This window comes from Peromyscus maniculatus, chromosome 6 (genome assembly GCF_049852395.1).
Source record: "Peromyscus maniculatus bairdii isolate BWxNUB_F1_BW_parent chromosome 6, HU_Pman_BW_mat_3.1, whole genome shotgun sequence".
NCBI lineage: Eukaryota > Metazoa > Chordata > Mammalia > Rodentia > Cricetidae > Peromyscus > Peromyscus maniculatus.
Genome location: NC_134857.1, coordinates 75,717,477 through 75,744,289, shown reverse-complemented (window position 1 = coordinate 75,744,289; position 26,813 = coordinate 75,717,477). Strand labels below are relative to the sequence as shown.

Genomic DNA, 26,813 nt, shown 5'->3' with positions numbered 1-26,813 from the left:
TAGTTAAAATGGTGTCAAAAGGTAGTTTCCAGTCAGTATGTGACCAGTGCATACTTAACTCCGTGATTATTTATTGAGCACCTACCATGCCTCTGCTACAGCACAAGGAAATCTTGGTCTGCCATTCCCATCCTTTCTGAATGCTATTGAGACACTGTGCTCTGACCACAAGAACACACATGAATCTTCCTCCCCACAGCCTTGTCTCTTTCTTTGTATTTCAGGATGTCTAACATATCAGAAGATGGAGCCCCAGAGTGCCCTATGACTCAAGTCAGCTGCCCTCCCCAGACAGAACTTTGGGCCTCTCTGGAAGCCCAGGTTAAGCATCTTTATCTGACAACTCTTCCACAAGACCCCTTGATCCTCTCACCACTGCAGTCTGGGAATGGACTGAGCGTCCCCACCCCCAGGTGAGGGGACTAATTGTACCTCAACAGGTGCTAACAAGTTCACTTCCCTCTATGCTTCTCCACACATCTGACCATGTTTCTGTTTTTACTGTGTAAAGCTAATTAAATAGAGCTAGCCCTGTACCCTCGATTTAATGGAGAAGAATAAAGGAAGATGGAGGCTGGAGTTGTAATAGCAGGAACAAAGCCAGTGTAAGGACACACAGTCGAAAGCCTCTAAGGTGACCAGGGAGTCTGTTGGGAGTAAACTATAGAGTGATCATCGCATGCTGGAAGTGTGCAAGCCTTAGATCCATCAGCACTTTTTGACGTTAAACTACCTTCTGTGGTTTTTAAATTCTGTGTCTGGGACCAGTAAGATGGCTCAGCAGATCAAGGCACTTGCTGCCCAAGCCTGGCCACCTGGGTTCGATCCCTAGAACCCACATAAGGTGAAAGGACAGAGCTGGCTCCAGAAAGTTGGCATCTGACCCTCACAACACTGCTGCCCATGCCCACAAAGATACTTCATACACACGGTGGCGATAGAAATTAAAATCCACATCTGGATGTCTCTCAAGTCCCTCCACCATGACTATGAAGGGCTCATGGAATGGCATCTGCAGGTAGTTTCAGATTTAGAGTTATGTCTAGTGGTAATTGCATCTTGCAGCTGATGCTCGTTACCATATACCAAACACTGAGAGTTCAGCTGTTTACATCAGATGTACCTCAACAATTGGAGCAGATACTGCTCCGCTGTCCCAGAGACAGGACAGGGCTTTTCTGTAATAGCTCTGGCTGTCCCTGGAACTCGCTTTCTAGACCAGGCTGGCCTCGAACTCTCAGAGATCCTCCTGCCTCTGCCTCCTAAATGCTGGGGTTCAAGGAGTGCGCCGCCGCCGCCGCCACCCAGCTGAACCAGATACTTTTTTTTAATTGTTTTATAGATATATATACAGAAACAGTTTACCAAAAACTACTTAGTTAATGCCAGATCCAGCGTTTACACTAGACGTTTAATTCCAGTGTCTGTGCTCTTGTTTCCTGCCTGCTTTAAGAATGTTTAAGAAATTTTATGATTAAAGGAAAATGACTAACTGCCGCTCCTGTTTTCCTCTCACTCTTGCCTTCAGAATGTCTGCCTCTGTCCTCAAAGTTGGACACCTTTCTGCCACTTTGGGCATCAGGCTGCAGGTATGTGCAACAGCTTCCACCTTCCGGTCAACCGGAACCTTTCCCAGAGCGACTGCTGCTGTGCGGGACTTGGCTCGGCGGAGTTCCTGGGGGTGGTACCTGACCGGAGTGGCGGCTACTTCATCCAATAGGAAGGGACATTATCGGCTCCGAAGCCAATGAGGACTCTGGTGAGGAAGAAGCGGCGATCTGAGCAAGGAGGCACCGACTTGAGGCGGCATGGGCCTCTGTCTGAGGTGGCGCCGGCTCGGGCTCCCGCTCCCGGGGTTCCGCGGCTGCGAGCTCCACACAGTGCATGAGGTACGCAAAGCTCCGTCCGGCCCAGCGGAGTCCAGGGTGCAGGCTGTCCAGTCTCCCCCGGGCCCTGCAGCCCCGCTCTGGAATGTGCGGTCCCCTTGAGTCCCCGACCTAAGACCTAGGCTACTTAGACCTCCACAGCCCCCACCATCCGCGTTGCGGAGTCGTTTGCAAATACGGCCAGAGACGATAACCTAATGTGTGCCTTTCTCTTCAGGCCTCTGTGCCGACTCCTCCACATTGGTTGGCAGAGCGATTCGGCCTCTTTGAGGAGCTATGGGCCGCTCAGGTGAAAAGGTTAGCAAGGATGACACAGAAGAACCCCCGGGCTATCAAGATCTCACTTCCTGAAGGCCAGAAGGTAGATGCTGTTGCGTGGGACACAACCCCTTACCAACTGGCCCGGAAGATCAGGTATCAAGCCATCCTCTACCTACAAGAAGTACTTTTCCTGTCCACTGTTTTCTCTGCACCTGGTCAGGAAAAGAAAACACTTTTTTGTTTAAATTTTTCTTTGTCTTTGTTTTCTATCAGAAAGTTAGTCTTTGGTCGAGGAGAGGCGTCATTTAAGTGATTGCCACTGAACCATAGGACCTGTAGCATGTGTGCTCCCCCAATAAATAAATAGTAGCCCCACCCCCAGCTGAGGACCGAACGCAGGGCCTTGCGCTCTACCACTGAGCTAAATCCCCAACCCCAAAATAGTAGTTTCAGTTGAAAAATAAGCAGCGTGGGTGTGGTGACATGTTCTTCTAATCCCAGCGTGTGTAGCAGAGACAGGCAGACCCCAATCCTGTCTAACCAGCCAGTCTACCCTGCTGGGGGAGCCTCTTGCCAATGAGAGACTGTTTCTAAAAACATGGTTAATGGCTCCCCAGGGAGAATACATACCTACACCTCCCAAAAAAAGCATCTTTGAAAAGAAAAAAAAGCTTGTTGGGTGTGGTGGTGCAAGCCTTTAATGCCAGCATTCACGAGGCAGAGACAGGTGGATCTCTGGAGTATGAGGCCAGCTTGGTGGATACTGTGAGTTCCAGGACAACCTAGACTGTGTAGAAAAATCTTATCTCCAAAATTTTTAAAAAAAAAATTTTTTTTTACATTTAGTGTGTGTGTGTCTCTGTCTGCACACTCACACGTGTGCCTGTGCATGTCCACACACATGCATGCCACAGTGCACATGTGGAGGTCAGATAACAACTTTCGGGGGTAAGTTCTTTCCTTCAACTATGTGGATTCCACGGACTGAACTCATTCATCAGACTCGACAGCAAGCATCCTTACCACCTCGCAGACATCCCGGGAGGCCCAAGCTTGAGCCCTCTGGACCCTTCTGCCTCCACTTCCTGGGCTCTGAGATTATAGGTGTGCACCACCATTTCTAGTTTATATAAGACTAGGAATCGAACCCAGGTCTTTCTGCATGCTAGGCAAGCACCCTGTGGACTGAGTTAGGTCTTTTACTCATACTTTTTTTTTTTTCTTTCAAGTTCTAGGACAGTTTTTTTTTTTTTTTTTTTTTTTTTTTTTTTTTTTTTTTTGACTTTAAAAGAAAAACCTCCCACCAGGCAGTGGTGGCACAGTTCTTTACTCCTAGCACTGGAGAGGCAGAGGCAGGCGGATCTCTGTGAGTTCGAGGCCAGCCTGGGCTACAGAGTGAGTTCCAGGACAGCCAAGAGTATACAGAAAAACCCATCTCAACAACAACAAAAAAGAGGAGGAGGAGGAAGAGGGAGAGGGAGAAGAAAGAAGAACTTCCAGGGTAGTCAAGCAGTAAACTTTAACTGCTGCCTGAAGAGAACGCGGAGAGAGGGCAAGACCATGCTGTTTAAATTGTCATGGAAGTCAGGAAAAGTGTACTTTCTGGCCACAGAATAGTGGTGAGACCCAGCCAAACCTCATGGTGTTCACAGCACTGCGTTCCACACTCTCTTTATTGAGATAGTCTCACTCTGGGCCTCGCTGGCTTTGAATTTATGAGAATCCTCCTGCATAAGCCTCCCAAGTGCTGGATTACAGGTGTGAGCCACCATACCTGGGTAACCTTTCTTGCTAAGCATGGTGGTACAGGCCTGTAATCTTAGCATTCAGAAAGTAGAGACAAAAGATCCAGAATTCAAGGCCAGCCTGGACCATATAACAAGACCTTTCTTCAGCGGGGGATGGGGGTTCTTTGATGATTTATCTTTATAGTTTCAGAGTCTTCTGCTCTTCTGTTATCCATTGAGAAAAAGGATAGTAAGTTTATTGTTCTGGAGACTTATTTCCACTTGGCAAATTTAGGGTTGCTGAGGTATCAGCCTCTTGTCCTTGTGGATTATAACCCTCCTTTTCTTCATCCCTACGCCCTCCACTGCTCAGTTCAACACTGGCTGACACTGCAGTAGCTGCTGAAGTAAATGGAGAACTTTATGATCTGGAACGACCCTTGGAAACAGACTGTCACCTCAGATTCCTGACGTTTGATTCCCCAGAAGGCAAAGCGGTGAGTTTTTATAGCAGGTGCAGAGGCTAATCAGCTACATGATCTTTAAACAGGAAATTCTCTTTTTTTTTTTTTTTTTTTGCCTCAGTTTCTCAATTTGCAACTAAGAAGGAGACTTAATCACAGACTATATAGACCATCTGATTATTCCTGACGAAGCTGGAAGCCCTGATAAAGGTGTTTACTTAGCATTAGTCTATAAAGCAATGCCTTGTATGCTAGTGAAAGGAGAGACAAAGCTGAGAATCGGAAGGACAATGTGCCTCTTCAACCTCCTCAGCTCCTGAGTACATACAGTGTAAGTCAGCCATGATGTGTACTCAGTTCACATAGGACCTGGGGCCTCATGCTTTGATCATTTCATGTCAGCTCAGGTATCATAGAGCTTGGTTATTAGAATCCAGAAAAATGCATTTATGACATCTAAATGTGAATAGTGAACAAACCCAAGAATAGTTCGTCACATTTCATTCTGGGACCAGAAAAAAATGGCACTAAAAGGCGAAAGAGAAGCTGGGGATAGCTAATGGCTGAGACCGGGTTTGTAGCAACGTACACACAAACAACAGTAACAACAGCAGCAAAACCAGAGCTTAAGGAGCTGCCGGGTGCTGGTGCTGGTGGTGGTGCTGGTGCTGGTGCTGGTGGTGGTGGTGCTGGTGGAGGTGCTGGTGGTGGTGCTGGTGCTGGTGCTGGTGCTGGTGCTGGTGCTGGTAGTGCTGGTGCTGGTGCTGGTGGTTTTTAAGATGGTATCTTGCCTCCAGCCATGGCCTTCTGTGTGCCAGCACAGGTGGTTAGGAACCGCATTCTTTCTAAGTAGTAATATGATGAAGCTGTACAGCCTGCAGGAGCAGGAAAGAAGGCCAGCGCCTCCTGCTTCTGTGCCCCTGGTCCAGGAACCACTGAGGGTGTGTAGGGTGGACCCACACTTCTGCTCAGCAGCAGAAGAAAACATTGGCTCTCTGCTTTCTTTAAAGATTTTATTTTTTTGTGTCCATGTCAGTACCTGAGTGTTCATACATGTCTACATATGTGCCTGGTGCCCATGGAGTCTAGAAAATAGTGTCAGATCCCCTAAAATCAAAGTTGAGGTGATATGGGTGCTGGGAACCAAACCTGGGTCCTGTGCAGGAACAAGGGTTAAGCGTTGGTGCATCTCCCCAGCCCCCACCTAAGACAGCTTTTTACTCTGTGGACATCATTCTCAGAGTCTAGATTCTCCGTTCTGCAGCAGTCAGTCTTCAAACAGGCCCAGCAGCTTCCCCGCCAGCTCTGGAAAGCACCAGCACTGGGGCATCCGTGAGCCGTCGGTGAGCTCACTTTGTTCTTGTGACCCCAGGTGTTCTGGCACTCCAGTGCCCATGTCCTGGGCGCAGCAGCTGAGCTACAATTGGGTGCTGTTCTCTGCCGAGGTCCAAGTACAGAGTCTGGCTTTTACCATGATTTCTTCCTGAGGAAAGAGCGGTGAGCATTCCAAGGAAGGAGATTGGTTCTGGGGTGGTTTCTGGGGTCTCAGGGCAAGTTCAGTTTAGAGGAGAAGCTGGAAGAGATCTTCTCCCAGAGATTGACATGCGTCTGCAGTGGTGTCCCTTCTGACTCTGCTGACACTCACCTCTAGTCCCATGAATGTGTTACTATTGTAATTTTGTTCATCCAGGTTTCCTTCTCTCGGCACAAGCTCTCTCTGCCCCTCCCCCCTCCTTTCCTGCCTCCCTCTAGCCCAGGCTGGTCTTGAACTCATGAACTCATGATCCTCCTTCCTTGCTTGCCTAGCATAGCATGGACCTGGGTTCAATCCCCAGAACCCCCACCACCACACACACACACAGACAGACAGACACACACACGCACACACCGACACACAGACACACCGACACGTGCGCACACACACACAGACACGCACGCACGCACGCACGCACAAAATCTATACTGCTGTGGTGGCACAGGCCTTTAATCTCAGCAATCAGAAGGCAGAGGCAGACAGAGTTCCAGGCCAGCCTGGTCTACAGAGTGAGTTCCAGGATAGCCAGGGCTACAGAAACCCTGTCACAAAAAACAAACGAAAACTATACTTAATTTCCTATTGTTTTTCTGAGTTTGTCTCTGCAGTAATTACAGATTTCTTTGTCAAAGGGCAGAACCTTGCTCCCTAGCTAACATGTCATCACCCGGGTGTCTCTGAAGAAGCAAGTCAACAATTTCCCTTTTCCAGGACAGTCCGCAGCTCAGAGTTGCCCCTTTTAGAGCGGACTTGCGAGGAGATCATAGCTGCCGCACAACCATTCCGGAGGCTAGAGGCTTCTCGGGATCAGCTTCGCCAGCTCTTCAAGGTGAGTTGGCAGCGCACGAGAGGAACTGGGTAACTACCGGGAGGCCAGGGTAGCTCCACGCTCCCTTTCTGCCTTCATCTAGGACAACCACTTTAAGCTTCATCTGATCGAGGAGAAAGTGACCGGTCCCACAGCAACAGTGTACGGGTGAGCCTTGGCAGGAGGAGGGGACCAAGCGCCTTCTCGGAGGCTAGAACTGGGCTCGGGGAGGGTGAGGACAGATAGCCTGGGTTGCTCCAGGAAAAAGAGGGAAGAGGAATTTGCATTTATCTGTCCTCACTGTCTGTCAGCAAACCAGTTTCTTCCTCAGTACCTCTTCTGTCAGCTGAAGGCCTGGAAAGGGAGAAAACGGACCAGGAGCCTGGAAAGCACTAACAGGCCTCTTTGTCTCAGGTGTGGGATGTCAGTTGACCTCTGCCGGGGCCCTCATCTTCGGCACACCGGACAGATCGGGGCACTGAAGCTGCTGACGGTGAGCTGTGGGTGTAGTCAGATGCCCCTGCGTTCTCAGGAGAGCAGAGTGGAAAGGAGACCCTCTCCAGCCCCTTCTCTGTTCTCATGGCTCATGAGGGAATCCAGGAGAAAGACAGTTTCCTCCATCCTGGAATCTCACAGTTTCGTCTGGGTCTGGATTAAGGGAAAAGAAGCAAGATCATGAGCGGGCTAGACAGGGTCACACCAAGAAGGCATGTGTAGAGAAGGCCATGTCCAGGAGGATGGATGCTGCTGTTAGACAGACACTAGGAAGATCACCAGAGGCAAGGGCAGGCCTTTCATGACAGTGCTGTTCCTAGACATCATATAACCGCGTGAAATAGAAGGTAGCGAGAGCCAGGCAGATGTGGAGGAAACCTCCTGAAAACAGCCATCTGCACGATCTCATTCTGCCACTAGTGAGGAGTGTGGCTTCGGGCAGATCTCTGTACCTGTTGCTCCTGTCTATAAAACGAGACTGACTATTCCTGTGGGACTGGTAAAGCCACCCCATAGGAACGCAGCCAGCCAGCACAGAAGACGGTGTTTGAGGAAAACACTATAAACGGTCAGTCCTCTCAAGCCAGCATGCTAGAACATGCCTGGGATCCCAGCACTGGGAAACGGAGGAAGAAAGATTAGGAATTCAAGGTTATCCTTGCGTGATACATGTCTGGGGTCACCTTTGACTACTTGAGACACCCTGTCTTAAAAACAACAGCACAGGCTCTTATTAATACTGTTAAAGAGCAAGCAGGGGCATTTGAATTCCATATGGCTGGGAGTAGGATGGGGTGTGGAAGGTGGACTTTTCTAGCAGCTGTGTGGAAGATTGACAAGGAATAGTGGACAGACACATTTGACCATAGTTTAGTTTTTCTCCTAAGCAGTCATTAATTAGGAGGTGGAACTAAACATAAGGGCACTGGTGGGGCAGTGAGGATGTGGAGAAGAAGTGGGCTGAGTGAGATTACCCCTGACCAGGATGTGGAGGAGGTAGGATCCAGGTAACACAGGGGTGAAGGTGTCGTCCTACCGGTACTGACGGGAGGAGAGTCCGAGAGACGAGCTGACCTTCAAGTGGTGACCTCTGCGGCGACAGCATCCTGGAGACTTGACAGAGGGCAGTGTCTGCATCCCTTCATCTCTGTGACTCCCTCTGCCCTCCCACAGAACTCCTCCGCCTCGTGGAGGTCCTCAGGAGCTGCGGAGACAGTGCAGAGAGTCTCGGGAATTGCTTTCCCCAAGGTGGAGTTACTGAGGAACTGGGAAGCATGGAGGGAGGAAGCAGAGTTGCGAGACCACAGACGCGTCGGGAAGGTGCGGAGCGAGGACCAGGGGAGGATGGGACGGGGAAGGTGGAGGAAGGTGAAGTGATTTTTTTTTTGAGCTGAGAATCGAACCCAGGGCCTTGCGCTTGCTCTACCACTGAACTAAATCCCCAACCCGATGTGATCTTTTTGTTCGTTTTTTTTTTCTTTTTTGTCTTGATTTTTGTTCCAGTTTTGATTTTTTGTTTTTAGACAGGGTCTCGTGTAGCCTTGTCTGGCCTCCTGCTGTAGCCAAGAGTGACCTAAGCTCCAGACCCTTCTGCCTCCACATCCCAAGTACTGGGATCACAGGCTCAAACAGCCACACCTGGCCAAAGAATGTGATTGTGAATTTGCCCAAAGATTCAGTCAACGCAGGGAGCAACTCTGTTATTTTCTTCTTTAGTCCCAAAGCTCTCTCTTCCTTGAGTGACAGGTTATATCCTTTCCCCAGGAACAGGAGCTCTTCTTCTTCCATGAACTGAGCCCAGGGAGCTGCTTCTTTCTGCCACGGGGCACAAGAGTCTATAATGCCCTGGTGGCTTTTATCAGGGTAAGCAGGGCATGTGTGCAGGGGAAGGATGGGGCCTAGACCAAGCCGAGGGGTTTGAGTTTGGCTCAAGCATGGTGGTATATGCCTGTGGTGTCAGCACAAAGAGAGACTGAGACGGAAGGATCATGAGATTGAGGACAGCCTGGGTCACAGAGCAAGAGCCTGTCTCAAAGGAAAACAGCATAAACCTTGTAAAGTCCTGGTGACTTTTAACAAGCTGTTACTGTGTGCGGTCTGCAGTGAAGCACCTGAGAGCCGACGTGGCATTTAATAGCTTGTGGCTGTGGTCAGCATGGTCTGAGTCCCCAAGAGAATCACAAAGCTCTCATCCCCTCTCCGAGTTACATTGACTTTTGGTGTCTGTGTCCACCTTTTCAGGCTGAGTACGCCCGCCGTGGTTTCTCAGAGGTGAAAACTCCCACGCTGTTTTCTACAAAACTCTGGGAACAGTCAGGGCACTGGGAGCATTATAGGGCAGACATGTTTTCCCTGAAGCCCCCAGGCACTAACGGTCCCGACAGCTCTCAGAGTGGCCACCCTGCCAGGTGTCCCAAAGACACACTTGCTCTCAAGCCCATGAATTGCCCTGCACACTGGTGAGTTGGGGGCCAGGAAGCCTGGCTCCTCCTGGGGCTGGGGTAACCGGTCACAAATGGGAAGTACCTTGGAAAGAAAATTGGGGCATCTAATTTGGGAAGTAGATTCAAGTTGACCCAAGTGAATTTTGGGAAATGACTCCATTTCTCGGGTCTTGGTTTTGTTAGGTGACAGACAGCAGGGTACACACATCACAGAATACAGGGACAGTAAGGGACGCCTGCTCCCGGGGACTGAGGGTTCGACTGTTTTCTAGACAGGGTCTCACTGTGCGGCCCTGGCACATAGACCCTACACAGACCAAGCTAGCCTCAAACTCAGAGATCCACTTGTCTCTGTCTGGTGGTTTTAAAGGCATGTACCACCACGCCCTGCTAAAATGCGACTTTGACCAGACTCTAACGATAGGATTGGCAGGATTTGGTGGGAAAGTGGTAAGAGGGAGAATATGGCACAGAACATGGGCATTTGGTACTAGGCAGGGTGGAACACAACTGTAATCTCAGAACCGGAGAGCCAGAGGCAGAAAGACCATTCGTGTAAGGCCAGCCTAGGCTACACAGCAAGTTCTAGGTCACCAGAGCTTCATACCAAGACCTTGTCTCAAAAAAAAAAAAAAAAAAGAATGAGCTTGGTAGGAAGAGGAACAGCCAGCCACGGCTCATTTCCCTGTGGCCCTAACCCTTCCCATGCCAACTTCAGCCTGATGTTCGCCCACCGGCCCAGATCCTGGCGGGAACTGCCTGTGCGGCTGGCTGACTTTGGAGTCCTGCACCGTGCCGAGGCCTCTGGCAGTCTGGGAGGATTAACGAGACTATGGCGCTTCCAACAGGATGATGCTCACATCTTCTGTGCACCAGACCAGGTGGCTTTCCTCCTCCTTCAGACATTCAGCTTTCCTTGCCTCTTTGTGGTGTAACGCAGGGTCTTACATAGCCTCACGTACTGTGCAGCTGAGGATGACCTTGAACTTGTGGTCCTGGTGCCTCATCTGAGTGCTGGGGTTACTGGTGTGCCCAACCATGCCTGGTTTATACAGTGCTATGAATCAAGCCCAGGGCTTCATGCATGCTAGCCAGGCACCACACCAGCCAGACTGCATCCACAGGCCCCAGTTCCCTTCTTTATACTATAGTACATCTATCCCTCTGGTCCCCATCCCACCCCCACCCCCCCACCCCGCCCCATTTTCCCCAAAACTACCCATCACCAAAGGTTTCTAGTTGGCATACACCTAACATCCTGACTTCCTGTGTCTAGCTGGAAGCAGAGATCCGAGGCTGCCTTGATTTTCTCCGATCTGTTTATGCTGTTCTTGGTTTTTCCTTCCGCCTGGCTTTATCTACCCGGCCGTCTGGCTTCCTAGGGGAGCCTCGCCTATGGGACCAGGCCGAGCAGGTGAGTAGGAGAGAGGGAGGCAGAGCAGACAAAGCAGGCTGCAGTGGAGAGGGAGGGGTGTGGTAGCCCAGGTCTTCAGGTAGAGACATGAGCTGTGGTCTTCATTTTCACAGGCCAGGAGGTTATCTGCTAGTTAGTCTCCTACACCCTCTTCTCACCTTGTTCCCTCTAAGGTGCTACAGCAAGCCTTGGAGGAATTTGGAGAACCCTGGGACCTTAACCCTGGAGATGGCGCTTTCTATGGGCCTAAGGCAAGCTGGAACCACACTTCAGAGTTGCATTAGTCTGTCTTGTTTAATTCAGTTGTGTCTACAAAGAACTGTTTTAAAGCTTCTGTAAAAAAAGAAGAGCACGCCGGGCGGTGGTGGCGCACGCCTTTAATCCCAGCACTCGGGAGGCAGAGGCAGGCGGATCTCTGTGAGTTCGAGGCCAGCCTGGACTACCAAGTGAGTTCCAGGAAAGGCGCAAAGCTACACAGAGAAACCCTGTCTCGAAAAACCAAAAAAAAAAAAAAAAAAAAAAAAAGAAGAGCACATTTCTGCTTGGTGGAGCTTAGAGTCTGATGAAGGCTGTGGTAGGTAAATAGGCCCTGTCAGCCCAGTGGATCTGCGCTGTATAGCTCCTGAGAGACTACAGTGGGTGTAGCTTTACTCACAGTCTAGGAAAGACCTTCTACAGGAATCAGTTTTCAGTCTATACATGAAGAGCCCTCTCTGGGAGGGATGGTGTAGGCAGAGGTTGGAGGATGGGGTAAAAACTCACAGCAAGTTAGAAGAAATGAAGAATTAGAGGGCAGAAAGGCCTTGGTATGTGTCTGCTGAATTGAGCAGACAGGCGTTAGGAGCCTGCTGTGGCACTAGGCTGTAATTGTAGCTACTTGGAAGGTTCAGGAAGGATCACTGGGATTCAGAGATGGCTCAGCGGTTAAGAGTATTGGCTGCTCTTCCAGAGGACCCGAGTTCAACTCCCAGCACCCACATGGCAGCTCACAGCTGTCTGTAACTCCTATTCCAGGGGATCTGATACCCTCACACAGACATACATGCAAGCAAAATACCAATGTACATAAAATACAAATAAATAAAGTATTTTAAAAAAAAAAAAAAAAAAGGTCACTTGAGCCCTGGAATTTGAAGCCAACCAGGGTAGCAAAAAAAGAGCTCATCTCAAACCAGGGCAGTAGGAATTAGGTTCTGTGGTAGAAACTTGACAAGTCGCCCAGGCTCTGGATTTGATCCCCAGCACCACAAGCAAAGAAGACAAACCATGGGTTGCCTTGTGAGTTCAGATGTGGTGACTCTTGTTTTGTCTCATTATGTGGACACAGATTGGTTTGCAACTTTATTTCTTTACATATTTTTGGTTTTTTGAGACAAGGTTTCTCTTTGTAGCCCTGACTGTCCTAGAACTCACTCTGTAGACCAGGCTGGCCTTGAACTCACAGAGATCCACTTGCCTCTGCCTCCCCGAGTGCTGGGATTAAAGGTGTGTGCCACCACTCATGGCTAAATATAATAAATCTTTAAGAGAATTTTGTTTTTGTTTTTTAAGTCAGAGGCTTTTAAGTGAAGGCTCTACACTATTCTTTCCGTTACTATGAAATTCAGAAAGGTTAAACAGTTCACCCAGGCTACAGAGTTAGCAGTCATGATAAACTTGGAATTTTTTAAATCTAAGTTATTGTTTATTAAAAGGGGGCTGGAGAGATGGTTCTGAGTTAAGAGGGCTCACTGTACAACCATGAGGACTGAGCCTGGATCCCGGCACACACTGAAGCTAGCTGTGATCTCATAAGTGCCTCTAACCTCAGTGTACAACCATGAGGACTGAGCCTGGATCCCGGCACACACTGAAGCTAGCTGTCATCTCATAAGTGCCTCTAACCTCAGTGTTGTGGGATGGAGAAATAGGAAGATCATCAGGGCTTGCTAGCTGACAGCCTAGAGGTGAGAAGATCTTCAGGTTCAGGGAGAGATCCTGCCTGTCTTAGGTTCTTTTCATGCTGCTGTCTGTGACCAGACACTCTTGACCAAAACACCTTAAGGGAGAAAGGGTCTGTTCAGGCTCACAGTTCAGGGGTACAGTCCAACAAAACAGCCGGTCTCGCTGCACACACAGTCAGGAACAGAGCAGTGCATGGACCCAGTGCTTAACTTAGGTTCTCCGTTTTATACAGTCTAGGACTTCCTCCTGAGGAATGCCCCACACACAGTTAACCTAAGCAAGATAACCCCCCACAAGCATGCTCAGAGGCCTGTCTCCTAGGTGAGTCTAGGTCCTGTCAAATTGACATTAACCCTTACATTGCCTCAAGGGAGTGAGGCCAGAGAACAGTAGAAGAGGAGGGAGGCTCCTCCAGCCCCGTGCACATGTCTATGCACACACGGGCACACGCAGGCACGCACACAGTGTACCAAAACAAAACGCTTGGCAGTGGTGGCGCAGGCCTTTAATCTCAGCACTTGGGAGGCAGAGGCAGGCAGATCTCTGTGAGTTCGAGGCCAGCCTGGTCTACAGAGTGAGATCCAGGACAGCCAGGGCTACATAGAGAAACCTTGTCTCAAAAAGAGAAAGAGAAAAAGAAAAAGAAAAACAAAAAACTTATGACCGAGAGAGGCACGAATTTTAAAATTCCTAAGGAGAACAAGGCAGAATGCTGATCAGGGCAGCCGAGGGCTTGCAGGGGACCAGTTGAATCTTGAAACTGATTTCCATAGTGGCACCAGTCTCTGCTTGGGCATGTGACGCGTTGGGTGGCACTGAGCAGTGAGTGCTGCAGGGCAAGGCGGTAGGAGAATAGAAGACTAACTGGGTAGGCTTTGCCACCGTGATCTGACAGCAAACCAGCACCGGAGACAGGGGACTGGAAATGTTCCAGCGAGGGGAGCGGCGAACGGGGTGAGCCTGTGGGTGGGAACAGGGGAGCTGCAGATCCAGGGCCAGGATTACCAGCTGCCAGAGAGTAATCAGACTGAGGGACAGACATGCAGCCATCGAGGGGGCGGTGGGTTCGCTGTCGCAGAGGTGGGGTACAGGTCTCTAAGATGAAGGACTCAGGGAATCGGGAGGGGATGGGCATTCGGGGTGTCACGGCTCCACATAGCCTGTGACGTGGGTGGTAGAAGATAATGGAAGCTGCTGGGTCTGTCCTCTCACCCTCCATCCCACTTCTCCAGATTGATGTGCACCTCCGCGATGCCCTGGGTCGGCCCCATCAATGTGGAACAATCCAGCTTGACTTCCAGCTGCCACTGAGATTTGATCTGCAGTACAAGGGGTATAGAACCCTGCCTCAGCCCTTTCTGCCCTGGACCACTGCCCTCACTAGTCCAGCCCTCCACACCCTCCCCATCAGAGCTGCTTCTTGATGACTGGAAGGTGATTTGGGGGCTCAGCTTGTGGCACATCCACCATTCCGCTCACTCCCCTTTTCCTTCCAAGGCAGGCAGGTTCCCTGGAGCGTCCGGTCCTTATTCACCGAGCAGTGCTTGGCTCTGTGGAAAGGATGTTGGGAGTGCTGGCAGAGAGCTATGGGGGGAAGTGGTGAGTCATTGCCCTGAGTTCTGTCCTCCTCTCCAGCCACATAGTTCATGCCTTAGGTCCTGACCTTCTTATCCTGTGTATTTCCTTCTCAGATCTCCTGCAGCTACACCTGATGGCTAACACCAAATGAATGGTTCCCTTCCGTTTCTTCCCAACAGGCCCCTGTGGCTCTCCCCGGTCCAGGTGGTGGTCATCCCTGTAGGGACGGAGCAAGAGGAATACGCAAGGCAGGTGAGTCGGGGCCAAGGGCATCTGACCCCTGTCCTTGGGCAGGAGAGGCTCTGCAGGACAGTAGGAAGGGCCTGGGGCAGCTGTCCTGTGTGCTGAACACTCTGTATCTCAGAACGGAAATCAATTCCTGCCTTCTAGGAGGCGTGAAAAGCAGATGACAAGATGCACAAATACGAGTTTATCTAAACGTTGGTTTAGTTTCCCTTTCTAAAGAGAATTGATGGCCAGGTGTAGTAGCACACACAGCAACAGTACTTGGGAAGCTGAGGCAGAAGGGTCATGAATTTGAGTCCAGCCTGGGCTTCATAGTGTGGGCCTAGGGATGTAGTTCAGTTGGGGGCACGTTTACCCGGTGTGCGCAGAGCCGTGGACCCAGTTCCCAGCGCCACGGGGCCAGGTGCGTGCCCGCCGCGGTCCTGCCACGTAAGAGTCCACGTTCATCCACGGTTCACAGCCTGAGGTGCATGAGGTTGTCTTTTAAGAACATTAGGGGAACTAGAAAAAAATCATCCTGAGTGAGGTAACCCAAACCCAGAAAGACAGTCATGGTATGTACTCACTCATAGGTGGATTCTAGATATAAAATAAAGAACAATCAGACCACAGCCCATAGAACCATGGAGGCTATATATATAGCATGGAGGTCCCTAGGACGACTGTGGCTTATAATAAATTTCAGTTTTACTCAATTATTGAAAAAAAATAGCCAAATGAATGGAAACCCATGAACTATGAACCAAAGGCTGAGGGGCCCCCAGCTAGATCAGGCCCTCTGAATAGGTGCGACAGTTGATTGGCTTGATCTGTTTGGGAGGCATCTAGGCAGTGGGACCAAGTCCTGTGCTCATTGCATGAGATGCGGGACTGAGGGAGACTAGTGCTCAAGCCTGCATTGAAATTTACTCATCACAACTGGGTGATGGTGGCGCACACCTTAATCCTAATACTCCAGAGGCAGAGGCAGGTGAGGTCAAGGCCAGCCTGGTCTACAGAGTGAGTTCGAGGACAGCCAAGACTACACAGAGAAACCCTGTCTCTGAAAAAATAAAAGAGAAAAGAAATGCACTCATCACCAAACCTGTGTCCCAGGTCCAGCAGTGCCTACAGGCTGCAGGGCTGGTCGGTGACCTTGATGACGCTGACTCTGGACTGACCCTCAGCCGGAGAGTCCGCCGGGCCCAGCTTGCCCACTACAACTTTCAGTTTGGTAAGAGAGGGGCAGCTTGGACCCCAGGCCCCAGGCCCTGCATTCCCTGCAGATCGTCTGTTGTTTGTCCCTGTGTACATGGGATTAATTGGGGCTCATTACCTGGGCGGGGTGGGAGCCTGACTAAGCTGCCTCCCTTCCATTGCTCCTTCCCACAACCTCTTCCATCCCTCAGAACAGTTTTCTTCTCATTAACTCTACCCCAGGATGTTTCTGTTAAGTTAATTAACCAAGCCAACATCAGAGAGAAGGGAACAGCAGAGGGGTGAGAAGGCAGTCATGGAAGCCAGGCATGCTAGACACACCTGTAATCCCAGCATTGGGAGGAGCAGTGGTTTGGAGCCAGTGTGGGCTATATATAGCAAGGTTATCAATAAACCGGAGCCGGGCGGGCATGGAGCTCTGTGCTGGAGCACTGGAGCGTGAGTTTGATCCCAACACCAGAGCAGCCAGGGCATTAGTTAATTAGCCTTGTTTGTTGTGGTGTGGGTGGAGGCGGCTCCAGGGGCAAGAAAGGCCTTCAGGAAGGAAGTCGCTCCTGGCTTTGGGGTTCTGAAGGCAAGAAGCAGAAACTCTCTCCAGACTGCCTGCCTGGGGATCACACGTGCCCTGCCTTGCCCACGCTAACAGCAGGCTGTGCCACAGCCCAGCTCCCCCCCCCCGCCCTGCATTGCCCCCTCCCCAGGTCACTCACATAGGTTTTCTCTGTATGTTTAGCTCTCCATCTGTTTGTCTTGGACTCTCCAGCCCTGGTCTCCTGACCTCTAGTGATAAGGGAAGTGGAGCCTGGACCATTTCCTCATCTTGGAATGGCCAGGCAGCAGCAGATCAAGAGAACTAAATGTGTGCTGCTTTAAGCCATATCTGGGCTCTCCCATCCTTCCTAAAGATTCAGGACTGGAGTTTCTGCAAAGCAAAAGGAAATAGCCCACAGGGTTAGGAAATAGCCCGGGGTGTGCAATTCTTTCCTCTTCCTGCAGTGGTTGGCCAGAGGGAGCAGAGCAAGAGAACAGTGAACATTCGGACCCGAGATAACCAGCGCCTGGGGGAGCGAGGCCTGACCGAGTCTGTGCAGAGGCTGCTGGAGTTACAGAACGCCAGGGTCCCCAATGCGGAAGAAATGTTCTGAGTCTTTGTTGACTGGTGAGGCGTAGACTCGTGAGAGTCATCTGTCCCTTACCATGGGTGTCCCAACCCGACTGGCAGCCCAGAATGTCCCTGACTCCTCAGAACTGCCTTCCTGAACATACACTTGGTTTGGGGGTCCTGCACGGGAAGGAATGCCGTACTGTTTGCATGGGAGGAGAATAAAAAGGAAACCTGAAGCCGAGGCTGTGTCTTCATGTGACTCCAACGGGAACGGGAAGGGGTTCCTGTGTTGCCTCCCTCTTATCCCAGAGCTAAGGAAAAGGGATGCTGAGGCCTCTGACTTGAGTCAACTCCTCAGTGCCATTTCCCACTCCCACTCAGGAGGTGGTCAGATCCCTCTCTACAAAGGACGGTATTCAGGTGGGAAACTGAGGCACAAATGAAAGGATCAAATATCCACTTGCTCCATGACTCTGTGTCAGCTTTGGAGTTCTGTGAATGTGCCCCCCCCCCCCATTATCCCCAGTCTTCTAAGGAGGCTCCAGGATGAGTTTGGGAGGAGTGGCCGGGAGGAGGAGCAGCTGGGACTGAGTCAGGCAGGAAACAGGCGGCGGGCGGGCGGGCGGAGATAGCATATAAAGAGGGGCAGGCCCAGGAGCTCGCAGCAGCAGCAGTGAGGAGACGCTGCAGCAGGTGGTCCACCTCCACTCCCCGGGACAGCCAGCTTCTGGTGGCCAGTGACCAGCCCTTGCCCCAGGATGGGGACCATACCCAGAGCAGCCTTGCTGCTGGCCTGCTTGGCCCTTGCTTCTGCCTCTGAGGGAGGTGAGTCGGGGTGGGGTCAGCCGTTGCTTAGGAGCCTGGCTCCAAACAGCTCATCCCCAGTTGGCTTCCAAGCCTCCTTGTTATGAACGTGTTCACGGGGCTGGGCACCCGAACCTTAGTCGGGGAGGCTGGAGCAGGAGAGGGGTGCCTAGGGACCGTAGCTAAGAAACACAGAAGTTGAAGTCAGACACCACAGGACAGGTGGATTGACAGGCTGAGGGACTGGAGACGTCTGAGGAGGGACGATGAGCAGGGGAGGAAGAAAGGGCCTCGGGCTGCTCGAAACCACTCTACTGACCCAGGGAGCCTTGACTGACTCACTGGTTAGGAGGCGAGCTAGGGTGTCCACATTCACCCTCTGCACACTGCTGGGAAGTCTGAGCAAAATGGAATGCCCACTCTGGACGGGAGGGAGACTGTTGAGTAGAGGCAGCCTGTGCCTGGCAAAGCTCCACCTCACTGTCCTGGGCCCAGTCTGGTGCCTTGAGTCCAGCTACAGATGCCCCACACCTAAAGGAGGCCGGGCGAGATGGCTCAGTGTGTCAAGGCGCTTGCCAACAAGCCTGGTGACCTGAATTCGATCCCAGTAACCCGCACGGAGAGAGCGACTCCCACAGTTGTCCTGTGCCCTACACACTCACTGTGACACTCTGGCCCCCTGCACAGAACACAAGATCTGAGACTGACTGGAGAAGGCGCTTAAACACTCAGCTGGGCTCCTACCTCAGGCTTTAGGAGGAGTGTGGGAGAGGTGGGTCCATGACAGCTAGAGCAGTGTCGGGAGCCGGGGGACAGCCACAAGCCCCAGCCGAGGGGGATAGTGATGGGAAATGGACCTCCCTTCCCAGCCACATACACACTCGGGGTTTCACCAGCCCACTCACATCAAGGCTGGTGTGGGGGGCCACCGGGGAGACATCCCACAGTGGTCGTTCTGCACTCCCGGCCCCCAGGAACTCTCCCTCCTTTGCTCAGGACAGGACCTCTCAGAACTGCCTCTGACTTGCTCTTCCTTCCTGCAGCCTTCCAGGCCTCAGAGCAGAGGGAGATGAAGCCGGAGAACCTCTTTTTGCACCTCCACGAAGGTGAGGGCCTCCTGCCCCAGAACTAACGAGGTCCTGGGGGGACCGAGCAGGAGGTGGGGGGGTGGGTGGGAGGAGCTACAGGTTCTGACTCTTCCCCTAGGGTCTCTAGTGGGCTATGCGGCACCCCCTTCCCCACCGCAAACCCGGAGACCCCGAGTGGACCACGTAGAAACGTCTCTGCATGAACCTCTCTTTGAGGAGCAAAGGGAAGGTAAGGCCCCCTCGGTTGCCCTCCAGACCTGCACACTTCCTGCTCTTCGGGTGGGGAGGAGGGGACCCCCTCCCCGCTGCCTGGCTAGAAGGGGTAGCCGGCTCACACTGCCCATTCTGTAGTGCGGCCCCCAGAAGCGATCCCCGTCCAAGAGGAAGAGTGGCCCGCTTTCCCGAAGTCTGTAGAAAGTAAAGGTGAGCGCGCTCCTCCCCCTGCCCCCATCCCTCGGCCATCTTGCTGACACCTGTCTGATCTCCACACCCTGTGCCTCCCCCATCTCACAGTGGGTCCTCCTCTCCCCCCAGAAGCCATCCCCCTGCAGGAAGAGCAGCCCCCTCCCCAAGGCCCTGTCGAGCAGAAGGAAAGTGAGTGACTCCCTTTACTCCGGGGCCAACAGAGTGGGGGGCCCTGCCACTCACTCACACCCGGGTGACTTTCCTGGGCCTTGTCTGGCCACAGCACCGCCCTGGGTTTGGTCCCCAGCGCCACATCACCTGGTTGTGGTGGCGGTTGCGTGTAATCCCCGCGCTTGGAGGAGGCATGAGCATCAGATGTTCCAAGTTAGCCTCAGCTTTTTACGGAGTTCAAAGCCACTCTGGGGTACATGGAGCCCTTTCTTTAAAAAAGCAGGAGGAGGGAAGGAAGGAGATAATGCTTATTCCACAGCCCCGTGATTAAATGATATAGAATACCATCTGTCTTTTACTTACCTCTCTGTTGAGTTCCTTCATGCGTGGGAACTAGGAGGTGCCCGTTTCTAGAGGTGCCCACCCCGACAAGCCTTTTGCTTTCACGTCTTCTTCTACCCAAGTAGACCCAGCTGCCGGGCATCAGGAGGAGATAGTCCAGTCCAGCCAGAAAGAGGGTGAGTGACAGCATTGGTCTGTCTGTCCCTGCGCCTTAGCCCTCGGGCTTAGAACCCTGGAGAGGGGAGCAGGCCCCTGAGCCTCTGGAAGGAGCTAATGCCGGCCTGAGTGTGCCAGGCCGGGGGGTTAGTGACCTTTCCTTTCAGTGACTGTGAAGGTAAGACGCCCAGAACAGCTGCTTGTTCCCCCCATGCTCCCAGCCGTTTCTCTTCAAGCCAAGGTCTTCCTCCCCAGCTCCCCAAGCCTAGCCTCCCCCTGCTCTCCCTGTTGTAGAGAAGCCAGCCCCCTTCGTGGGCCAGCGCTCCCCACAGCCCCGGAGTCCAGCCCAGCACTGCCAGCAGGGCCGGAGAGGTGGCTGGGGCCACCGGCTGGACGGCTTCCCCCCTGGACGGCCGTCTCCAGACAACCTGCACCAGATCTGCCTTCCTGAGCGCCAACACGTGGTCTACGGCCCCTGGAACCTGCCGCAGACCGGCTACTCCCACCTCAGTCGCCAGGGAGAGACCCTCAACCTGCTGGAGACCGGATATTCCCGCTGCTGCCGCTGCCGCAGCCACGCAAACCGCCTTGACTGCTTGAAGCTTGTGGTAAGGGTTTGACTGCTGCTGCTGGGGGTGTCCCTTAACCTCCAGACAGTGTGTGCGTGTGTGTGCGTGTGCGCGCGTGTGTGTGTGTGTGTGTGTGTGTGCATGTGTGCGTGCGTGTGTGTGTGTGTGCGCGTGCGCGTGTGTGTGTGTGTGTGCGCGCGTGTGTGCGCGCGCGTGTGTGTGCGTGTGTGTGTGTGCGTGTGTGCGTGCGTGCGTGTGTGTGTGCATGTGTGTGTGCATGCGTGTGTGTGTGTGTGTGTGTGTATGAGTGCGTGTGTGCGTGCGTGTGTGTGCATGTGCGTGCCTGTGTGCATATGTGTGTGCGTGCGTGTGTGTGCATGTGCGTGCGTGCGTGCGTGTGCGTATAAGGTCTAGACACCTCGCCCTGGGTACGGAGGAGCCTCAGTCCCTTTCCCTGGCTCTACCTCCAAGACCCCGGTGTGCCCGCCCGGAGAGCACAGGAGAGCTGTTCACCTGCCCAGGGTCCTCTCCTGGGACCTGGGAGGAAGGCAGGAATCTGGACCGTGGGTTTCCGGCTCACCCAGCCCTCTCACTCTAGTGGGAGGACGCAATGACCCGGTTCTGTGAGGCCGAGTTCTCTGTCAAGACCCGACCCCACCGGTGCTGCAAACAGCGCGGGGAGGCGCGCTTCTCCTGCTTCCAGGAGGAGGCTCCTCGACCCAACTACGCGCTCCAGCCCTGCCCGGTCCCCCAGACTGGCATGTCCTCGGGGCCCCAGCTGCCCTTTCCCCCGGGGTTGCCCACTCCGGACAACATCAAAAACATCTGTCTCCTGAGACGCTTCCGCTCTGTGCCGCGCCACCTCCCGGCCACCGACGCCATCCAGAGGCAGCTGCAGGCCCTGACCCGGCTGGAGGTGGAGTTCCAGGTGTGCTGCCTGCGCCGGGGCCACAACCACACCTGCGCGCGCAAGGCCGTAAGTGGGCGTCCCGGCCGCCTCGAGAGCTTGTCCGCCTGTCTGCCTGTCCGTCTGCCCGCCCAGCTCCAGCTGCTGACTGCAGCCAGCCGTCCACGTCCGTCTGCGTGTGACTGTCCGTCCGTCCGTCCATCCGTTGTGTCTGTCGTCTGAGTCTGTCCACTTTGAGTCTCCGTGCTACCGTCTGGCCTCATCTACCTGTGACCCCACGTGTGCCTCTGTCTGCCATCCACCCGCCCGGCTCTGGCCGCAGCTGACCCTCCGTACCCACTGCTCCAGCTCATCTGCAGTGGCCGACGAGGAGTCTCACTGTTCCTCCTTCCCACCTTCCCAGGCCGCATCCACAGCTGCCTGCCGGCCCTCCGCTCCTCCCCTCCCCTCAGATGATAGAGACACGGTGTGGTACGGGGCACAGGGCGGGCCGGCTCTGACTTCTCTCTCTGCCCGCAGTGGGAGGACACCCTGGACCAGTACTGTGAGCGGGAGTTGGCCATAAAGACACACCCCCACTCCTGCTGCCACCACCCTCCCAGCCCCGCCCGAGACGAGTGCTTCGCCCGCCGGGCTCCCTATCCCAACTACGACCGGGATATCTTGACCCTTGACCTCAGCCGAGTCACCCCCAACCTCATGGGCCACCTCTGTGGAAATGGAAGAGTTCTCTCCAAGCAGTAAGTCTTACTCAGACCTTCCCAGCACTCTCCTTTGTCCAAACCTCCTCCCTCCTGGGGTGCCCCTGGGGAGAACAAAACCATGATCTCCCAGTACCATTTGGGTAGTTGGGGGGCCTTGTTTATTTATTTTGAAAGAGTTTCACTCTGTGGTCGAGGCTGGTCTTGAAGGGAAACAATCCTCCTGCCTCAGTACCCCAAGTGATAGGATTACAGGCATAAGCCACCAGCCCTGGCCCTGACAGCCTTTGGATGCTGTGGCCTGCACTAGTCCTGAGTCCCGCCTCTCTCATACCAACCACAGTAAACAGATTCTTGGACTGATCCAGAACATGACTGTCCGCTGCTGTGACCTGCCGTTTCCAGAACAGGCCTGCTGCGGTGAGGAAGAGGTGAGTGCGGAGGAAGAAGCTCACGGCTGTGGGGAAACAGGGGAGTGGGGAGGAGGCCGGGGAGAGGGGCCTTCTCTTTAGACCCTCAAATCTGCTCCCAGAAGTCAGCGGTGGGAGGACTAGATCTTTCTTGGTGTTCCAGATGCCTTCCTTCCCGACGTGACCTATTATCCCTGCCCTGGGCCTCAAGCTTCTGGCATTTCCAGATGTGCACATCTGTCAGTCACAAGGAATCTCGCTGTACTAGGGGATCTTGCACAGTCTCTGGGCCCCAGGAGGAAATCCAGTGGGCAGGCAGGAGGAGGAGGACTTAGGGCCCCCAAGCCAACCTCCGTCCGACACACACACACACACACACACACACACACACACACACACACACACCCGTCATCTCCGTTTTCCATTCCTTTTTCAGAAACTAGCCTTCGTGGAGGAGCTCTGTGGTCCCCGAAGGAACTCCTGGAGGGATCCTGCCTCCTGCTGTGACCTGGCTCCTGGGGATGAACAAGCCAACTGCTTCAATGCCAACTACCTGAGGAACATGGCTTTGGTGGCTGGGGACACTGGAGATGCCACCAGTCAGGAGGAGCAGGGCCCAACTGGAGGACCAAATGTCAACTCCGCCCCTGGGTCCAAGGAAGAAAAATGAGTCACCCTGAGCCTGGGAGGATTAGATGGGGGAACCCCACCCTGCTCCACCCTCTTGAGCACTCATTACAATAAATGCCTCTTAGACTTGGCATCCTCATTGTCCTCAGCACATAAACACTCCCTCCTAAGCTCCCTAAGCCCGGCCCAGCGCCCCGTCTCCAGAAGATGTTCCTCAGGCGGTGGGACCATAGCTAAATGGCTCGACTTCACCTGTCATCGTGACCTGAATCAAGCATTTTAAAAGAACACCACCCCTGTAACTGGTTGCTGGGATTCAGAGTGAAAAAGATGTGGTCTGTGTTCTTGATGACCCACAGCCCAGCCTGACATTTTAATTTTGCTGTTCTCAGGATGGAACTGGCATCTTGACAACTAATCATGTTCTTCCACTGAGCTGTGTCCCTATGACCCCCTCCCAGGCTGTGTGGTCTCTGAGTGGGTGTGTTTGTGAGTGTGCACATGTAGGTGTGCGCATGTATAGTGTGGAGGCCAAACGTCCAAGTCTGGTGTCTGTCTGTGTTCCTTCCCTAACTGAGGCAGGGTCTTTCACTGAGTCTGGAAGTGACTCAGTGGCTTCTTGGCTGACCAGTGAGCTCTGAGGATCCTCAAGGATCCACCTGCCCACTGACGACAGACCCACACCAGCACCTCTGAGCAGAGATCCCAGCGCAGCGGCACGCACTTACCAACCCCAGCCCCAGCCTGGCGTTTGAAATCTTTCAGTCCTTAAGAGCTCTCACTTCGGCTCGTCGTCAGTTTTCGGAACCCCCCACCCCACCCCGTTTGTGATGGTGTAAGACTTAGGAAGCCCACACTTTACAAACACAGCCCCTGCCCTGGTCATCCACAGTCCAAGCACTCGTCGGCAGGTACGCCGCTGTGTTGTACCTATGGGCAGGGTGCCAGTCTGTTCTGAGCAGGACAAGACCTGAGTGGGGCGGGGTCCACAGCAGAGAGGTGGAAAGGCCTGGGGGCTGCAGGACCCGGCGGGGCGAAAGCCGCAGGCGCCAACACCAAGGCCTGCCTGTGCTGGTCCTCCTTGGCTAGCTGGAATGAATGATACAAGGCCACTGGGAGTTCCCAGCAAAGGATGCGCTCAAATTTGCTTTGGAAAATGTCTAGTCAGCAGCCAGCCAGGCAGGAGCACCATGTTCCCAGATAACAGACAAGGGCAGTGACGGGGACCTTCAAACCCTCCAAAGCTGCCCCGGAACCCCGAACCTCAAGGCTGGGGATGCAAGGCCACTCCTGGGGGAGGGGTTCCTCTGTGACCCGGGTGGGAGTACGTCTTTCCAGAAAGACAGACTTCTCAGTCGCCGTTCTGGCAGAAAGGGTGAACCAAGGCCGGTCATGCACCCTGGCTAGGACCCAACCACACCAGCCGCTTCCTGCCCTGCCACAGCCTTCTATTTATTTTTTTGGTCAGCGGTTGTTCCTAAGCAACCGCTTAGCAGCTCCTTCCTGTCTGTCAGCACTAGGGCCAATAAGCAGGCCAAGGCAGCTCTTCGCCCCACCCCAGCCCCAGTCCTGTACTCAAGGGTTCCAGAACGCCTGCGCAGAAGTCCCACGCACTCTGACCAGAGGGAGTGAGTTGGGGAAACCGAGTCATACCCAAAGACACTTCTGTCTTTACCCGGCTGCAGGGCAGCCCCAAGTCTCGCAGTCCCGGACGCCGCATGTTCACAGTGCAGCTCACAGTGTGCTGGGAGGAAAGAAGGAAAACGGAAGGAATAGTAAGCAGCCACGAAGACGGAACCTGATAAAGAATTAAGATAGAAGCTCCTTGTGAGCTTTAGTAACTAGGCGGTGAGTGTGGACAGCATGAAGTGGGGTGCTGTTACCAAGGAAAAGGGGAAGTGTTAGATTCACAGCAAGTAGATGTAAAAATAAACTATTAACATGGAATTTAAACCGGGTGGTGCCACACGCTTTTAATCCCAGAACTCGGGATGCAGAGGCAGGTGGATCTCTGAGTTCGAGGCCAGCCTGGTCTATAGAATCAGTCCCAAGACAGCCAGAGCTATTTCTCAGAGAAACCCTGTCTCAAAAAATTAAAAACCAAGTGAGAAAAAAAAAAGGTTTAAGTTTATGGCAGACACAGGAATCAGAGCTTCTGAGAACTGAACTCCACAGAGCAGTTAAAGCTTAAGGGGCTGGAGATGGCTGGGTGGCTAAGAGTGCTGGCTAAGAGCACTGGCTAAGAGCACTGGCTAAGAGCACTGGCTGAGAGCACTGGCTGAGAGCACTGGCTGCTCTTGCAGAGGACCTGGATTTCATCTCCGGCGTCCACACGGTGGCTCACAACTCTGCGACTGCAGTTCTAGGGAATCGCAGGCCCTCTTCTGGCCTCTGCTAGCACCAGGCACAGACAGCCATGCGGACAAAACACAGAATTAATCACTCTTTCAGAAACTAAACAAATAATAATAAACAAGTTCAGATTTTTGTTGGGAGGGGTTGGAGAGATGGCTTAGCGGATGGAGTTGGATTCCAAGTTGGATTCCCAGGACACTGGCAGCTCACATCGGCCTGCAACTACAGATCCTGGGGTCCCATCTACCCACCAGCGCCTGCACACACAGCAGACATGTGCCTGCACACACAGCAGACATGTGACATACAAACACTTAAATATGAAAAAAGGAACTTGGGAGGCAGAGGCCAGCAGATCATAGTGAGTTTGAGGCCAATCTGGTCTACATAGTTCCAGGACAGCCAGGACTACATGAGCCCCTGTCTCAAAATAAACAAATGAATAAATAAATATCCAAACCTGACTGGGAGGAAAGCATCAAAAGAAATCAAGTGAGGCCAGGGTGGTGCAGGCTTTTAATCCCAGCACTCGGGAGGCAGAGGCAGGAGGATCTGCATGAGTTCCAGGCCAGCCTGGTCTACAGATCGAGTTCCAGGAAAGAGCCAGAGATACACAGAGAAACCATCTTGAAAAACCAAAAAAAAGAAAAAGAAAAAAAAATCTAATGAGATGGAAAACACCTGTGACTTGAGCCTGGGGAGTAGGGTGAGGGTGAGTTCAAGGCCAGCCTGGGAGGCTGGGTATAGCAGCAGTGCTTTGAATCTCACAGGGAGCTCTCAGTTTGAGGCCAGCCTCATTTACAAAGTGAGTTCCAGGACAGCCAGAGCTATGTAGAGAGACCCAGCCACAAACAAACAAACAAACAGCGCTGGCCTGGAACACACTACGCTCTTGTCTCAGCCTTCCAAGTGCCACAAAGTGCTGGGGTCACAGGCACACCCGCCACCAAGACACGGACTCGGTGTGAGCCTAGCCGGAGCAGCACGTCCAGTGAGGGTTAGATTGGGTTAGATGGATGTCCTGCTTTCCTTTATCACAACAGTCCGTGATAAACTTGAAGGGAACAGTTTGTTTCAGCTCAAAACTCAAGGTCCATGGTGAAGGGCAGTCACGGCAGGAACTCAAGGTAGGTGCCAGAGGCAGACACTGAAGCTGCCGACTAGTTGGCTCT

General features: G+C 53.0%; 2 protein-coding genes across 10 annotated transcripts; both read left to right on the top strand.

Moving 5' to 3' along the window:
• The first annotated feature begins 302 nt into the window (after positions 1–302).
• Positions 303–17,339, top strand: Tars2 (threonyl-tRNA synthetase 2, mitochondrial). Of its 4 annotated transcripts, none has more exons than XR_013052219.1 (20): positions 305–413; positions 1,529–1,589; positions 1,721–1,889; positions 2,104–2,300; positions 4,248–4,371; positions 5,711–5,835; positions 6,584–6,701; positions 6,784–6,848; positions 7,095–7,173; positions 8,349–8,495; positions 8,940–9,038; positions 9,417–9,634; positions 10,338–10,500; positions 10,896–11,033; positions 11,207–11,284; positions 14,210–14,310; positions 14,479–14,576; positions 14,735–14,807; positions 15,897–16,014; positions 16,995–17,339. XR_013052219.1 is itself a non-coding variant. In XM_006982554.4 (20 exons), exons 3-20 carry the CDS (start codon positions 1,809–1,811, stop codon positions 17,141–17,143), a joined length of 2,175 nt encoding a protein of 724 aa, XP_006982616.1. In that variant the 5' UTR covers positions 306–413; positions 1,529–1,589; positions 1,721–1,808; the 3' UTR covers positions 17,144–17,339. The 4 variants fall into 4 exon arrangements, 2 of the variants coding, with proteins under 2 accessions (XP_076430693.1, XP_006982616.1); XM_006982554.4 differs by having other exon boundaries at positions 306–413; positions 14,475–14,576; XR_013052220.1 differs by lacking the exon at positions 11,207–11,284 and having other exon boundaries at positions 303–413.
• Positions 17,340–17,736: 397 nt separating this feature from the next.
• Positions 17,737–23,419, top strand: Ecm1 (extracellular matrix protein 1). 6 transcript variants are annotated; one of them, XM_076574580.1, is made up of 11 exons: positions 17,737–17,928; positions 18,951–19,013; positions 19,123–19,224; positions 19,347–19,418; positions 19,509–19,589; positions 20,039–20,089; positions 20,364–20,677; positions 21,237–21,614; positions 22,065–22,285; positions 22,590–22,677; positions 23,093–23,419. In XM_076574580.1, the coding sequence occupies exons 1-11, from the start codon at positions 17,862–17,864 to the stop codon at positions 23,324–23,326; spliced, it is 1,671 nt and encodes a 556-aa protein (XP_076430695.1). In that variant the 5' UTR covers positions 17,737–17,861; the 3' UTR covers positions 23,327–23,419. The 6 variants fall into 6 exon arrangements, with proteins under 6 accessions (XP_076430695.1, XP_076430694.1, XP_015856604.1 ...); XM_076574579.1 differs by having other exon boundaries at positions 20,036–20,089; XM_016001118.3 differs by having other exon boundaries at positions 17,738–17,928; positions 19,114–19,224.
• Positions 23,420–26,813: the final 3,394 nt, after the last annotated feature.